The sequence below is a fragment of the Wyeomyia smithii genome, chromosome 3 (assembly GCF_029784165.1).
Source record: "Wyeomyia smithii strain HCP4-BCI-WySm-NY-G18 chromosome 3, ASM2978416v1, whole genome shotgun sequence".
Classification (NCBI taxonomy): Eukaryota; Metazoa; Arthropoda; class Insecta; order Diptera; family Culicidae; genus Wyeomyia; species Wyeomyia smithii.
In genome coordinates, this window is record NC_073696.1 from 48,729,627 (window position 1) to 48,745,756 (window position 16,130).

Below are 16,130 nucleotides of genomic sequence, written 5' to 3' on the forward strand. Positions count from 1 at the left end.
AACCCTATTTTTTATAAAAGATGAAACTTTTATTTTTTTTTAAGATGATCGAGGCGCAATCTAAATGTAGAATTATTATTGATTTCTAAACAAAAGAATATTCAACTTAGAGATACGCCCTATCGATGCTTCGTAAAAAGCATCTCTGTCTGAAAGTGAAAATCGGTCAAAATCATATCTTGTCGGTTCTCTCATTTTCATTCCACATACAGTTTTAAACATAGATAATTCCAAGCACAAATTTTATACGAATTTTACAGGTATTCAACTTATAAAAATATTTTTCTGTGTCTTTTCTTACAATTGTTTTTTTTTTTCGTCTTACGGGTTATATTTTTATAAGAAAGATAAAATTACTGTCTACAACATCGCGAAAACCATCATACCGACCTTTTTTTCATTTTTCTCTTGTTCTTATTCTTTTTTTTATTTTTCTGTTTATTTTTTTTTTTGGTTTTTTATTTATTTATTTTTTGTTTTTTTATTGACTTTTTTTGCTTTTTTTATTTTTTGTTTATTTCTTCGTTTTTGTTAATTTTTTTACAAAACTGAACTATTGGTGTTCATTTCATCAAGATCAGACAAACATCAATGTTAGGCTAAATTTTTGTTGTTGGTTCCATGAAAATTATCTTTTAGAGGTAGATACCTGTAATCGAGTGGAACTCGATTATATATGATTCCATCAGGGACGACTCGTCCATAGGTGCAACCTGTGCATTGCACATGGGGGCGTCAGACAAAAATTGTATAAAGTATTGTAAAGATTAAATGAAAGCTGAATGTTTCAACTTTTATTTTATCATAGCAACAAGGAGAATAAAATGCTTTTTTTACGCGGACACTTCCTCGAACAGTGATTTTCTGAATTTATAATTGAACAGGCGGTTTCAAAGCTACGAGTCATTCCTGGGTCCGATTATATATAATTCCGGACTCGATTAACTATAATGTGTTTTTTTTTCTATTTCCAATATGACTTATCTAAAGCTGGAATGTCGTAAAAGAACGTCCATAAAATAAGTAACGCTTCTGAAGAAAAAGAGAGGGGCCTTTCTGACAAAGCGTTATATACAGAAAATTTTCAGTATACAAAAGGAGAGAGTGTCGCAAATAAAAAAAAATATTTTAAAGATCGAAAAATTTATAGAAAAAATTTAAAATTATTTTTAAAGGTTAAAAAAAAGAAATGAAAAAATTTAATAAATTAAAAGTTAAATGAAATAAATTAAAAATAAATTAAAATGATAAAATACAAAAAAAGCAAAACAGACAAATATAAAGTTCTTCTTATTTATTCTAAAACAACAAAGCAAAATGAACAGAACATTTTTTTTTCTGATTCCATTATATCTTGGATTTAATCATATATTCAAAAAAAAAATACTAACTGTCCTAAATGACATCTTTGGCCACTTCTGTGCGAAATTTCAGCCAGATCAAAAATGGTCGATTAAAATGGTTGCCCTATTTCTCATGGAGTTATAGTATTAACAAACAAAACAGAGGCAGTGACGTAATGCGATTAAAATGTCGAAAATGTTTTGAGAAAGGTGTGAATGTCAAAAATTATAAAGTGGAAAAATAAAAGTTAATACGATAGTTACTTCAATTAACACTATAGAATAACCTTTTTTGTTCGATAACGCTCATGCGATAACCTTAACCGGCTACAAATATTTTGAAGCTCGGCAACTGGTTTATAATAAAGGGTAACATAGCGCGATAATAATAAAAGTTTAATTTTCATATTATGCACTATGAAGTTTGTCGAACCAGATATTCGATACGTGGAGCCATAATAAAAACAAGTTTTTTTAACACACTTTTCCATTTCACATGCGAAAAAAGAAGCCAGCCTTCACCTGTTGTTCCAATTACAGAGACAAGGCTACCAGTCCAATTCAGTTAGAACGTAAACTCATATTAAATATACATTATAATAACTGCAATAAACGACTGAAATTGCAATATAAAGTGCAGCCATAATTACCAATTCTCGAACCAGCCAGTAGCACCATTGCATCCGGGGAGAAGCAGATCCCGAAAAGTAGGCCCCTGAAACTGCAACCAGGCCGTGATGTTGTTGGCCGACGTCAATCCGGTGAGCGATTGAAATTTTATTGTTACTCGTCGTTCGAACGTCGACAGTCGGGACACGAAGAAAAAGCAAACCACGTCGGTACACAGAAGGAAGCACAGCAAAGAAACAGCACAGCTTGTACGGAACAAATTTCAGTTGGTAGAAATTACTTCATAAGGAAGTAATAACCATTTTCGAGCAAATTTCATTCTCCGTAACTGAAACACACACACATACACTGATTAAGTTTCACTTCATTTATCATAAGCGCTCCGGGACACGAAAGGTGGCTTGCAAAGAAACGCGCGTAACATAAAATTGATTAGGGTTTCTGCGGTACTAATCGGTGGACGGTCAGTGTTTTTCGACAAACTATAGGAATCAGCAAGTCACACGATCAATGCATGGATCATCCTTTTGCCGCTGTGAGAAGCAACAAAAAACCAGGTTTTAGGTACACTTTTTCACTCCTCTTCTATTTTTCGCCCAATTAAGCCAATTTTCGCAAATTGAGGAAGTAAACCATTGAGATCATGGAAGTTGTGAAGAGGTTAGAACTTGATCTTCGACACTAACAACATCATCACTAAATTAACCACATAAAGCACTGTAATGCACTGGTTTGGGGCGCCTTTGAAGAGCAATTCGCTGCCACAACTTGATCCAACAGGGTCAAACTAATTCTCGATGGTAAGCGTGATTCCTTTCACTCCTTCGATTTCTATCCGGGTTCTGGAGTCGTGCTGCCGGGATCACAACACCGAGCTCACCGAGGCGATTAAGGCACCACACACACCGTACCAGTCGATGAGATCGCTTGTTCGAGACTACTTTCGCTTTTGCAGAGCTACACAGCCTAGCGGAATCAGCGCTGTGTATTTCACCCACTTCCCACCTGATGCCGAAGACCACCAACAACAGCTCGGTAACGACTGGAGGCCATAGAGGAAAACGGTTTTATTTTTCAAAAAAAAACCTGAAGCAAATTGCAGGCTACTACCGACGCTCTGTATAGGTTCAATCTGCAATGTGGAGCGTCCGCACGACGCGGAACGTTGTTCACCAATGTAAATATATTTTGTTTTTGTTTCGTTGTGTTTCTTCCTAACTAATAATTTTCACAAGCAACAGGATTAAATTTCGAAGTCCGAACTGCAATCACCTACAGGTTACTACTAATTCTACAGCGAACAGATAGTAACTTTTTATTATTATTATTTTTATTACTATGAATCAAAACAATTACCCAACCAACTTCAACCCTGGTCAAGCAATGTTTCTAGCGCAAATCAAACCCCCTGCCAAACACTTCAGCTACATTTACCCTAGCTCTTCGCGGACCTCATTTACCACCACACCATCGGGAGGCGAGCGAGAGTAATGCGATGCGAGTCCGCAAACTAGCAGTATTGAGCTGTACAAAAAAATCGCTTGCAGATACACACAGGTACCTATTCACAGGCCGGGTCTCGGCCTTTTTGAAAAGCACCTTTTTTCGCGATGGAACGGAAAACCGCATCGGACGACTACTCGTGAAAAGCGTAGCTCTTTGTATTTTGGTCGAGCTTCCTCTCCTATTACTATTGTAGTGTATGGGCTCGACAATCATAGCGCAGCAAAAGCTGTGGCACTCTGCTGAGAGCATGAATGGACTCTTCAAGTCAGTACTAGTGCGAGGGATCGGCATTAAAAGTCTTGCGCTGCTTTTGACGTCTTGTGCATGGTAGTCGTGAGAGCTATTTGTGTATGAGAAAAAGAAGCGGAAAAAATCCGCTGCAGAGACACGACGATTCACGGCGTGCCTACTTAGCGGGAGCCGAGAAGGGCCCGGGTTGAATTTTTGTTGGCCGAGTGTATTATTTAGCTAGGAAGACATCTAGGTCTCAGCATAACGAGGGGTTCAATGATGCGAAAGCGTCATTACTCGAAGGCAGGCTGATGATGTGCCGATTGTAGACGCAATATCTGAAGGATTGTGACCCTTTAAAGTTTGACTTCTACTGTCAGATTATTTGTATTTTTTCCACGGGGGAAAACTTATAATTGTACTTCAAGAGTAATTTTTGATTTATGCAGAAAAAGGTGATTTTTTTCAATTAATATCTAAAATGAAAAGCAAAATGGATGTAGTTTTCCAACGTCAAAATTTCTAAAAGTACAACAATTTTTTATAAATATTTGAATCCACGACATGCAAAATACATCTTGAAATATACTCTAATCATTAGCCAATATACCCGAGCACCTCAATTTACGAAAAATAAGTAACACTGAGACGAAAAACAAGGAATATCTTTGATGAAAGTTTGTATGCAAGCTACGACGTTTACAACTTGCACTCAAATAAATGTTGTAAAATACCACTTCATTAGTATTATTAATCATTTCTGTTGTCTTGCTTTCATCGCATGAAATATAATGAGGTGTTTTGACAGTTCACTTTCATGCAAAAAGCGGGAAAGGAGAACTCTGGAAGGATTGAAAAAAATAACGTTTATGGATGCTTTTTTTCACTTTCACTCAAGAGTGTCAACAAATATCAACCCTGATCGTAGCACCCTCTATTATTACTTCCCGTTCCTAACACACCTCGAGCAACTACTCATATAGCCTTGTGTAGTTATGTTTCTGACTGAGAGAGAATGTGTCCTCATACCTACACAGAGAATAATAGATGAAGAAAAACCTAGACAGAGAATAGTAGCCTACATGTGATCGAGACATTCAGTCAGTGTTCACCGCGAACACAGAACCGAACACTTTGATGGAAGAGTTCCGTTATGCTGAAATTACTTGACGAATTAATATCATTTTTGACGTAGAATTACGTCTTACGGCAACGTATTGGGAATTGTGGTGAAAATTGGAATACCGAAAACAACGATCGTTACAAAAACTATCAAATTTCAAATGCTTATAACTCAGTTACTTTTTAACGGATTTTCTTCGTCCTTGCAGTATTCGATTGGAAAATCAGTAAAACATCCACCAAAATGCGGAAAATTGTGATTTTATAATACTATTTCAACCATTGAAATATGTTGGGGCTTGTTTCAAACACAGATTTCGACCAATCAGAATCAGAAAAGACAAGTATTTCCGGAAACGAGAACATGCCCAGGGACTGAAAATCACCCTTAGATACCATTTTAAAATTCAAGATGGTGTAACATCCGGTTTACAGAAAACAGCCCAATATGACCGAATCTCACCCAACATGGATAGTTTTGAAACCGAAATGATGCTCAGAGGTCAAAAATCAACTTTTGACACTATTATGAAGCCCAAGATGGCGACATCCGATTTCCGGAAATGACAAGCTATCACTGAATATGGGTATTTCCGTGATAAGGATGATTCACAGAAGACAAAAATCGACCCAGACGTCATTTTGAAATCCGAGGTGGCAACTTCCAGTTTCTGGAAAACAGCCAATAGTTATCCTGGAATCGTAATGATGCCCTAAGACCAGAAATTAAATCTAGACGCCATTTTTAAATCCTAGTTGGCGACTTCCGTTTTTCGAAAACGACCAAATCGCCATCTTGAATTTCAAACTGACGAATGGTGTCGATTCTAGAAATAACCATATTGGGTGGTAAATATGGTTATTTCTAGAACCTAAATGATACCCAGAGCCCATAAATCGACATCAGTCGCCAGTTTGAAATCCGAGATGGCGACTTCTTGTTTCTGGAAAAAATGACCAACAAAGAAAATAACTTATGTATTGACATAAACATATTGATACAAGATAGTCTTATTGTTTATCATTCAAATAATTATTGAAACAGACATGTTTGCTTCAAATTTGTCCGTTGTGATCATCCTCGAATACAATAATGCAAGTAATGTAACAAACAACCTTATGAAGGTCTAATTTAACCAGGCGGTCCCGGATTTGCACACAAACTTTCTGTTTTTTGAGAGAACTTTGTCATTTTTAGTTTTGATTTCTTCATCCTCGAACAGCCATCGATATTTAGGTATCATTTTGCAGTTTTCGTAAAAAAGTTCAAATCCGTAAAAAAATTGAAAGTTTTTTTATAATTGTTTTTCCTTATTTTTTTTCCACAGTGCACAGGGAAAAATAATTTATAGTGGACCTCTTTCCTTTTTTAACCAATAGTGGACCACCCGTCAGAATAATTCAATTACTTTTAACATAAATCGGAATTTATGAATGTTTGTGATGCAGGCTGGCTGGACAAAAGGTTTTCGATGGAAGTTTTCTAATAATGCCTCGAGTTTTTGCATAAATTGAGTTAATCTGGCGAGTACGCCACTATCGGTTCATTTAGCCAAGTTTCTTTGGAAAGACAAAACAATTTTCTACAGCTTTTTTAAAAACATCACACCAATCCAACAAACAGTCTCTAAAAAAAAATTTAACCAAAACCAAATAGAGACTGTATGCGTATAAAGTCATACCTCGATATAAGGCAAACTCGATATAACGTAACTTTTACCTCGATATAACGTAACTTTGAAAATGTATTGAAATTGAAAATAATTAATACAGCAACTGTTTTTGGGGTATAAATTGCTTCAAAATAAATGTTTATAGTAAGTTTTGAGATTAATCAAACTAATACGAAAATTGACTTTAATGGGCAAAAGAAAGGTTCAAATATACTAATAGGTGATGGAAAATAGGTTTTCACGCATCCTCCAGTAACAATTCACAGTCTTGCATCAATTAGAAAAAAAATTTTTTTGCTTGTTGAAATTTTCTCTAAATGGGCATAAGAAAGATTAAAAAATACTGATAGGTTGATGGGAAATAGGTTTTCGCGCAGCTTTAAGTAACCGTCAACAGTCTTGCATCAATTAAAAAATTTTTTTTGCTTGTTGAAAATTGTCCTAAATGGACATAAGAATGGTTTAAAATTACTGATGGGTGATGGGAAATAGGTTTTCACGCATCTTTGAGTAACCTGTGTATCAATTGAAAAAACAAATTTTTTTTGCTTCTGAAAATATTTCTAAATGGGCATAAGAAAGGTTTTAAAATACTGATAGGTGATGGAAAATGGGTTTTCGCCATATTTGAGTAACCATTAACATTCTTGCATAAATAAGAAGAATTTTTTTTTGCTTCGATATAACGTAACTCGATATAACGTAACGAAAATAAAAATAAAGTTGCCTTATATCGAGGTATGACTGTTGTGGACCCCCATTATAAGTATTTTGTGAACGTGAAAGGGGAAGATGCAATTATACCACAATTTGTAACGAATAACTACAGTATTTGGAAAATATAGGGATATAGGGTAAATTAACCTATAGTGGACCACTTTCTTATGGTGAACCACCCCCTAATAAATTGAATTTATGTGTAAACTTGAGGAATTTTCAGAAAACTTCCATCGGGAATCTTCTTATCCGGCCAATCTGCATCACAAATATTCATAAGCCCCGGTTTATGTCAAGAGAAATAAGGTTATTCTGACGAGTGGTCCACAACAGGCCCACAATACAAAAATACAATAAAGGGTCCACTATAGGTTTATTCACCCTAAATTTTCCTAATTTTTGCAAATTAACCTATAGTGGCCCCTTTTCTTGAAGTGGACCACCCACCAGAATAATTTATGCGAAAAATCGAGACATTCTTAGGAAACTTACAGCGGGAAACATCTTATCCAACCAATCTGCATCAGAATCACAAGAAACATTTATAAATTCCGATTTATGTTAAAAGAAATTTAGGTAATCTGACAAATGGTCCACTCTTGGAAGGGCCGTCCACTTTAGAATTATTTACACTAATTGTAAAATGATATTGTGAAAAGTGATCATTATATGCCAAATGTTTCAGAAATGCATCAAAAATTCCTTTTGGAAACGAGACTGGGAAGATTTAAAAATATAGAGTAAATTAATCTATAGTGGACTCCTTTCCTATAGTGGACCACCCGCCAGATTAAATCAATTTAAGAGAAAATTTGACAGGATTTTTGGAAAATAATTTGGATAATTTACCCTATTCCGATTTATGTTAGGAGAAATTGAGGTAATCTGACGGGTGGTTCACTATTGATAAATTCACCCACACAGCTGTTTGAAAGTAGGGTGAATTGACCTACAGTGGACCATATTCCTATAGTGGACCACCCGCCAGATTAACTCAATTTATGCGAGAACTCGAGAATTTTCAGCAAACTTCCATCGTAAAGCATTTTGTCCAGCCTGTCTGCATCACAAACATTTATAGGGTAAATTAACCTATAGTGGCCCCCTTATTTTATCAACCCATAGTGGACCACCCATCAGATTAGCTCCATTTCTCTTAACATTGATCAAAATTTATAAATGTATATGATGCAGATTGGATGGATAACATGTTTCCTGATGGAATTTTCCTGAAAATCCCTCGCGTTTCCGAAGAATTTTTGGTTCATCTGGCGGTGGTCCACTATAGGAAAGGGGTCCATTATAGGTTAGTTTACCCTAAATTTCGATTTATGTTAAGAGAAATTTAATTAATCTGACAGGTGGTCCACTATAGGTTAATAAATTAAAGGGGTCCACTATAGGTTAATTTACCCAAGTTTTGTCAGCGAAGAAAAAATGTATTGAATTGCTTTAAAATAAGCTGTTTGGTCCAAAAATAGTTTTGATTTTTTTTTTGGGTAAATTAACCTAAAGTGGACCCCTTCCCTATAATGGCGTTGGTAATACATATAGGTATACGTAATAATAAATTATGTTATATTGATTATCACGAAGATGTAAAAACAAACACTCATGTTTTTTTTTTCATTTCTTGAGCAACCTATAACGACCTAGACGCTCGATATGGACTACTTTGCGGATTTCAAGTCGTTATTAATTTCGCTTGATGATTTTTGGTTCAATAATCCGAGAGTATCCGGAACACAACCGGGACAGGCCTGCTTATTTATACACACTTCGCAGCCAACTGTTTAGTGTACAGGACATTTGCGGGGCTAGCGCTACGATCCAACTGACACTAACAGTCTCCCCCGAGCCGAGACTCGAACCTACGACGACTGGCTTGATGGGCCAGCATCGTACTTCGAGACCATCTGGGAGATTAAATAGTACTTTTTCAATAAAATGATGATAAATACTAATTTTAACATTGAGAAACTTTTAGTTTTCTTTTTATGATTGCCCTAGCTACTGATCAAATATTGAGAACTTCTACTTGTTTTTTGTATCAACCATTAGTGGCTCAGTTAATATGCGCAATCGATTTATGGTTTTAGTGTTTAATAGCGGAGAAAATCGAGAAATGACTTGGGGTGTCTATTTTATCACATTTTCATCTACAGATCATCTTGAATAATTAACGTGATGTCTTGTAAGTCGATATGACACGAAACCATAACGACCATATTGTAATTATGATTAGCTTGGCATTTTTGTAATAAAAATTAGAACTCTATTTTGTTACATACGCGTCGTCACATTTTTAAACGTTTTAGGGTTTTAGATGCATGTAACTTTACTATTCAACAAAAGTCTCAGCTTATTTGTCAGCGCATCTGCAGGCTTGTTCAAGCGCTATTGAGTTCACTCTCGCTGCGACCAGTTTATCAAAGATCTCGGGTGCACTATTATATTAATGATCAGATGATTACACAGTGCAACAATTTTTTGCCTTGGCTTCTATGCATGATTTTTTGATGAAGTTTGATGCGAAAATGAATTACTCCGAGTTTGATCACTTTTCAACTTAAGGGGCAACAATTGCGCCATTTTGAATATTTGAGAAATCGGAAATTTTTTATGTTTTTTCGACGCCATTTTGTTTTAAGACCAAATATCAAAATTCTAAGAGTTTGTCCACATATTAACATCTTCTTACCCATCTTAAAAAAAAAAATCTTAAATCGGACAAAAACTGGTTTATCTCGACGTTAAATTAACTTATTTGAAGTCTGTTTAATGTAATATCAAGAGTGTAAGCGATACTCAAAGATACAATAACAATTTGTCTTCACATGATCCTCTCCTTTTTGCGGGGAGGGGGTCGCATTTGACTTTATCCAAGTCGCGATGATTCTGTCTCATAGTTGAAGCGAGATTTTTATGTTCTGACCGGTCCTGGCCAAAAATGCAACCCCCTCCTCACAAAAGGGGGAAACAAATTGTTATTGTATCTTTGAGTATCGCTTACACTCTTGATACTACATTAAACAGATTTCAAATAAGTTAATCCAACGTCGAGATAAATCTATTTTAGTATTGTAGGGGAATTGGGGCAAAATTGATATGTTGCTGACATTTTACGTGGATCAGACACCTACCAATCGATTCCTGAGCCTTTTTTACTCAATAAAAGACATAATTTGACTACCACTTGTAGATATTAGCGTATTACCATTAATGCTCGGACATATTTGATATGGTTTTGCTTTGTGAAACATACTATAACCATGCCAAAACCGGTTTCGTAGAATCACCGTTTTGGACTCAGTTTTTGTCCGATATAAGATCTGTTTTTTTTTGACGTTGACTAACGTCTATATCGAAATTAGGCCCCTGAATTTGAAAATCTAGTAATTCAACCAGGGAAAACCAGAGAAAAGTGGTCAGGTTTTGAGCGCTTATTTTGCAGTCATCTATAATCAGGTTTTCGAGGTTTTGGCATCAATCGATCAGAAATTCTTTTACGGTTAAATTTATGTAACAAAAACAAACTATTGTTTGAGATACACTATTGAAAAATTGGTAATTAATATCGATTGTCTAAATCATACCGCGCAGCCAATCACTACCCCTCTTCCCAAGCACAGTCGACACTAACGGATACAATCGATCTGACTTTGTTGTTATTGTTGTTGTCACTTTCTGTTTCCGATGTTTATGCTGCTGCTAGCGGAAAAAACCTTGCAAATATGCATCTTTTTGTTGGTGTTAATTTTACGACAGCGGCGCCGGCCCATCATTCTGATTCCAAAACCGCACCAGTGACATGCGGACGCTAGGTGATAGCAGCTGAAAGGAGGAAATACAAAATAGTACCGGTCATCTCGTGCCGGTTTCCCCGTAATGCTGGTGGCTTTAGTAGTAAATGGCTACTGCAAAACACTTAAATGGCTGGAATTCTGGACGGACTAACCAGGAAACTATAATCGGCAACTGGCACCTTTTGGTGCCTCGAAATTTTGGTACAGAAGCGGCAAATTGAATTTTCTGTTTTACCAAATGCTGCTGCTAGCGGAAAAAACCTTGCAAAAATGCATGTTTGTGTTGGTGTTAATATTATGACAGCGGCCGGCGCAGCTTTCAAGAAACATTTGTCTCTACCATTCCATCAGCTATGTAGCCCCTCCTTTTTTCTAATTATCTGACGAAGCCTTGGTATAAAACGTATCGTTCGAACATTTCACCCCATCAGTTTCATTATCAAACCGTACCGGGTACATACGGACGCTCGGTGTTAGCAGCTAAAAGAAGGAAAAACAAAATAGTACCGGTCATCTCGTGCCGGTTTGACCCGTGATGCTGGTGGCTACTGCAAAATACTGAAATGGCTGGAATTCTGGACGGAAACCAGTAAACAAGAAATCGGCAACTGGCACCTTTTGGTGCCTCGCAGTTTTATAATAGAAGCGGTTAGTTGAATTTTATGATTTACAATTGCTGTTGCTAGCGGAAAAAAACCTTGCAAAAATGCATGTTTATGTTGTTGTTAATTTCACGACAGCGCTAGGTGTTAGCAGCTGAAAGGAGGAAAGACAAAATAGTACCGGTCATCTCGTGCCGGTTTGACCCGTGATGCTGGTGGCTACTGCAAAATACTGAAATGGCTGGAATTCTGGACGGAAACCAGTAAACAAGAAATCGGCAACTGGCACCTTTTGGTGCCTCGCAGTTTTATAATAGAAACAGTTAGTTGAATTTTATGTTTTACAATTGCTGTTGCTAGCGGAAAAAAAACCTTGCAAAAATGCTTGTTTATGTTGATGTTAATTTCACGACAGCGCTAGGTGTTAGCAGCTGAAAGGAGGAAAGACAAAATAGTACCGGTCATCTCGTGCCGGTTTCACCCGTTATGCTGGTGGCTGTTAGTAATAAATGGCTACTGCAAAATACTAAAATAGCTGGAATTCTGGACGAGAATAATCGGAAACTGGTACCTTTTGGAGCCTCGAAATTTTGTTACAGAAGTTTTGTAAAAGAAGCGTTGCAATTCCCTCTACTATTTGCTTCAATGGAATATTTTTTTTTTTTTTAAGAATACGGCGTCATTGTTGCCCCTTAAGTTGAAATATGTTCAAACTCGGGGAGATTTAGTTTTGCATCAAAATACACAAAAAATTATATATAGGAACCAAGGCAGAAAAAAAGTCCATTTTTGTTACACTGTGTTATTTAAATACAACGGCTTGAATATACAATAACCACATTTATTTTACGTACAAGAGTACCTCATGGTGGTCTTATATCATCAGATATAATAAGATCAATTGTTTCTCGGAGGTTGGAACTTCAGAGACTGTGAGCAGCAAGTGTACAATGTGATACACAAAATGTAATTAATTGCTTAGAAAAATTCATCTAAATGTTGTTCGAAATCTGTCAATATTCATTGTCTCTAGTTTTGAACTTTTGAAGTCATGTTTCTTTGAATACAGCTTTTTCGCCTCGACATAATCCTTTTCACGGTTCTTAGTTAGTACCTGAATCAACAACTATTTTCTAGAAATTTTGAGTAAGGAAAGCAGATACACAAAATTTTCATGTTTTTTCAACCTAACCTAAATACTTAAAGGATGAATCTTAAGAATAGTAAAACTTATCCACAGTTCTGTCACAAACGATCTTCGCAGCTAGATTCGAACTAATAATTTAATTGACTCTAAAATTAGTATAGTACTCTCATGCCTGTCTACACCAGGGTAACATAAAACAACAGCTTTCCCGGAAACTCTTGGTCCACTAGGTAGCACTCGAGAGCGTTGATTTTGGCAGTCAAACCGAGAGTGAGTGCATCGCGAAAGCATTCACTTCCTCAATTTTAACCACCCAGTTTTCATCACCACTAGAAAATGTTTAACCTTTTACAGTTTTGTAACCGCGCTCCGTGCGCTCCATGCAGACACCAGGCGGATTATTTGCGGTCCAGCAATTAACATCTGTTTAACAAGTTCGCTCGATGTTTGCGCGCATCGTTCACACGTATCCGAATAGTGCTCATTCAGCGGTCCGGCCTACCCCCTGGCCCTGGCCACATAGATTACCTCAGTCGATACTGCTTCGAGCGTATTATTTTTTTGCGCGATCGTCAAATATATTGGGGTGAAACGGTTATGGCATGACGAACAGTTTTCGACTTTGCAGGTTAGGTAAAATATTTTACTTGCTTTGGGAGCCTCATGTATGTAATCAACCAATGGCAAGTGATGAAGTGGCGCTTGTAAGAAACACACTAAGCATATGGTAGTAGTTAGGTTCAACGATCAGGAAAAGTTTTGAAGCTTGTTTTTTGAACTCTACAGTTTTTAGTGGTCATCACACAGTTGGACTCGATAATCGATAAATAGGGCCTTTTGATAAAGTGCACGGAGAAGTTGCTTTCGGTTTCAGTTGTGGAGCGTGGAGTGACCATCGAAACGACATCGAAATTGCGGGCACGATTTACGTTCCACGCAATAGCATAGCAAACTCTTTGATTTGTACGTACGTTTAGCACAGTCAGGTGACCATAGCAGCGCCGTACGTTGCACCCCGAAAGAAGAGTTCATGATAATACGTCAATGGAAACGAGGCCAACACAGCATGTAATCCGTCGTTCCACTCGGAGTGAACAGATGGTGGAGGAGTGAAAAAAATTGCTCTACTATTACTTGTTCGAGGTTTCGATCATTAGAGTGTGGTGCGGCGGCTCAAGTTTTTCGGGGGTCTTTGCATTCAGGTTTTTTTCGTGTTTGGCTGTTGAATATCGGTAACGAAGTTCGTGTTTCTTGTCGGCTCTATACAGGTTTTCTTCATCACTCTCCGCATCAGGATTGCGGACTACTGTCGACTTTGTTTTTTTTTTGTGTACCACATCACCGGTCACCATAATGACAAAGTGCATGCTGTTCGAAAAACTGGGCTGAGAGAATGATTACTGTCATTAGTGTTGTCAAAAATCGCAATTTGAATGAAAGTCATCGTTCCATTAAATGAACTTGAGCGATCGAGAGCTGGAGGAATAATTGCGAAAGAGTCGGGTGATTGGAAAACAAAGATTGCATGCGATCGGATTAGTCAATCCTTGTGCCAAATGTTTAGTAAGCTTGGATTGCAAGCTGTATTATTGTTCGTGTATGTTTGAGACATCAAAATAAACGATTTTTTTGTGAGAATTGGTGTGGACTTAAATCTGGCTAGAAACCTATTCTCAGAATAAAAAATCTTTTTGCCTTATACATTTAAGCAGGACCGTTAAACATTCACAATTGAACCAAAACCTCAATCCAAAGAACAAATTAACGAACAAAAAACACTCGTCTCAAATGAAATAAAAAAAAACTACTGCCGCCGGGAACCTTTCCTACATCACATCGTAAAACTCTATATTCTTAGAAGAAATGTGCTTTGGCGACACTTAGGATCACATTTCAACCACCCATCTCGTGCAATTTCGCTAATGCTGATGTAAAAAAGCATCACTAAGCACAGTGTGTGATCATAAACACACCTCAAAACCGGGTAATTGCATCGCAAGACGATTGATTCATTGTACAAGGCTGACATAAATGCAAAAACACCGTTCGTACTACCAGGTACTCTGCAATTAACATGCCGCATTCAAAACTTGAAATAAAGGAATGACAATTGCAATTGCCTGATTATGACTGCAGGTGAAGTTTTGATAATAGCATTAATGGTATGCAAAAGGCGTTGCTCATCACATTAAAACGGAACAATTGATTCCGGGTAAAGATTTTCTCAGGAATTCTAGTGTATAAAGATAATAAAAGGGTCGTTCGCTTTAAATGGATTTAAATATGCAAAACCTTAGCGAAGCAATGACCTGCACTAGGTCCAACACCGGATGAGCGCCATTCAGCTATCAATCACGCTGGAATTGGACACCTGATCAACATTTTAAAGCAGAACCGGCTCATTCAGAGCCCATTCAGTACTTATGAACGCACTGTTGATGATCGGCTTTCAGATAGCGACACCTCCAATCTCAATCTTGTTACGGCTGTGAAAGATGGGATACCTTTCCGAGATAGAATCCTGAAAAAAAAACATCCATTTGTTACGTTCTATAATCCTCTTTGCTTCACTCTGTGTGCTCAACAGTGACCAATTGTGCGTTCCCAATAAGCAGTACCGATTGAATCAGACCCATTTGCCATGAAATGTTGCTTTAGATGTAGATAAGTACATAAATCAACAGCAGCAAACGGCATCGGCAGCAATAAACAGCGACGCGGTCTTGGAAAGATTCATCGATTCAGCCAAGCGGTAGGAGACGAACCCTCTTTTTTAACGCATACACGCTAGAGCACAGCAGAGAAGGTCAATGCAAGAAACTCGAACGACGACGACGAAAAAACCCGTTGCACAACTTTTCGCTTTTGAACTGCATTAGGAGCTGTTCTCGGTTGGCGATGAGAATGCAACATTGGAGGTGAAGAACGGAATTGTAGTTGGCCTCCTCCGCCTATTTGATGTTCCTCTCGTGAAAGGATAACCGAAAAGGTCATCCTGCCCTGGCTTTTTTGAAGCCAGCTGACAGGTAGCGTCCAAAACATGGGAATGAAAACCAACAAAAAAACAGTAACACGCCATGATAAAGGTAGGAGGTTGTTGTTTTTCTGTTCTGTGTTTGATAAATCGGGATTCATTTAAATTTATACAGCTGACGTCTGAATGGCGGTGAAAGGAAATTACATTTCGGAATAAAATTAGTTTTATCATGATTTACTATCATAAGCAAGATCATAACCAATAGCGTAATCTATCGTTAGAAAATGAACTGAACGCCCAACCAACTCACTTAGCATGCTTGATTCCTTCAATCAACCAGGAATAATATAAAGTACTATCCGATCACGCTTTAATC

At 37.2% G+C, this 16,130-nt stretch overlaps 1 protein-coding gene across 11 annotated transcripts in view; it reads right to left on the bottom strand.

The window, feature by feature from the left end:
* The window catches only part of LOC129731829 (tyrosine-protein kinase Btk29A), a 202,174-nt gene that overhangs the window by 46,500 nt on the left and 139,544 nt on the right, over positions 1–16,130 (bottom strand). Inside the window, exon 1 of one of the 11 annotated variants that reach the window (XM_055692173.1) lies at positions 1,994–2,905. The exons of 9 other annotated variants lie outside the window; for them this stretch is intronic. In XM_055692173.1, coding sequence (XP_055548148.1) covers positions 1,994–2,021 — 28 coding nt within the window. In that variant the 5' untranslated portion in view covers positions 2,022–2,905. Of the gene's footprint in view, positions 1–1,993; positions 2,906–16,130 lie in introns of those variants that run through there. One more of the 11 variants, XM_055692175.1, reaches the window with a different exon arrangement.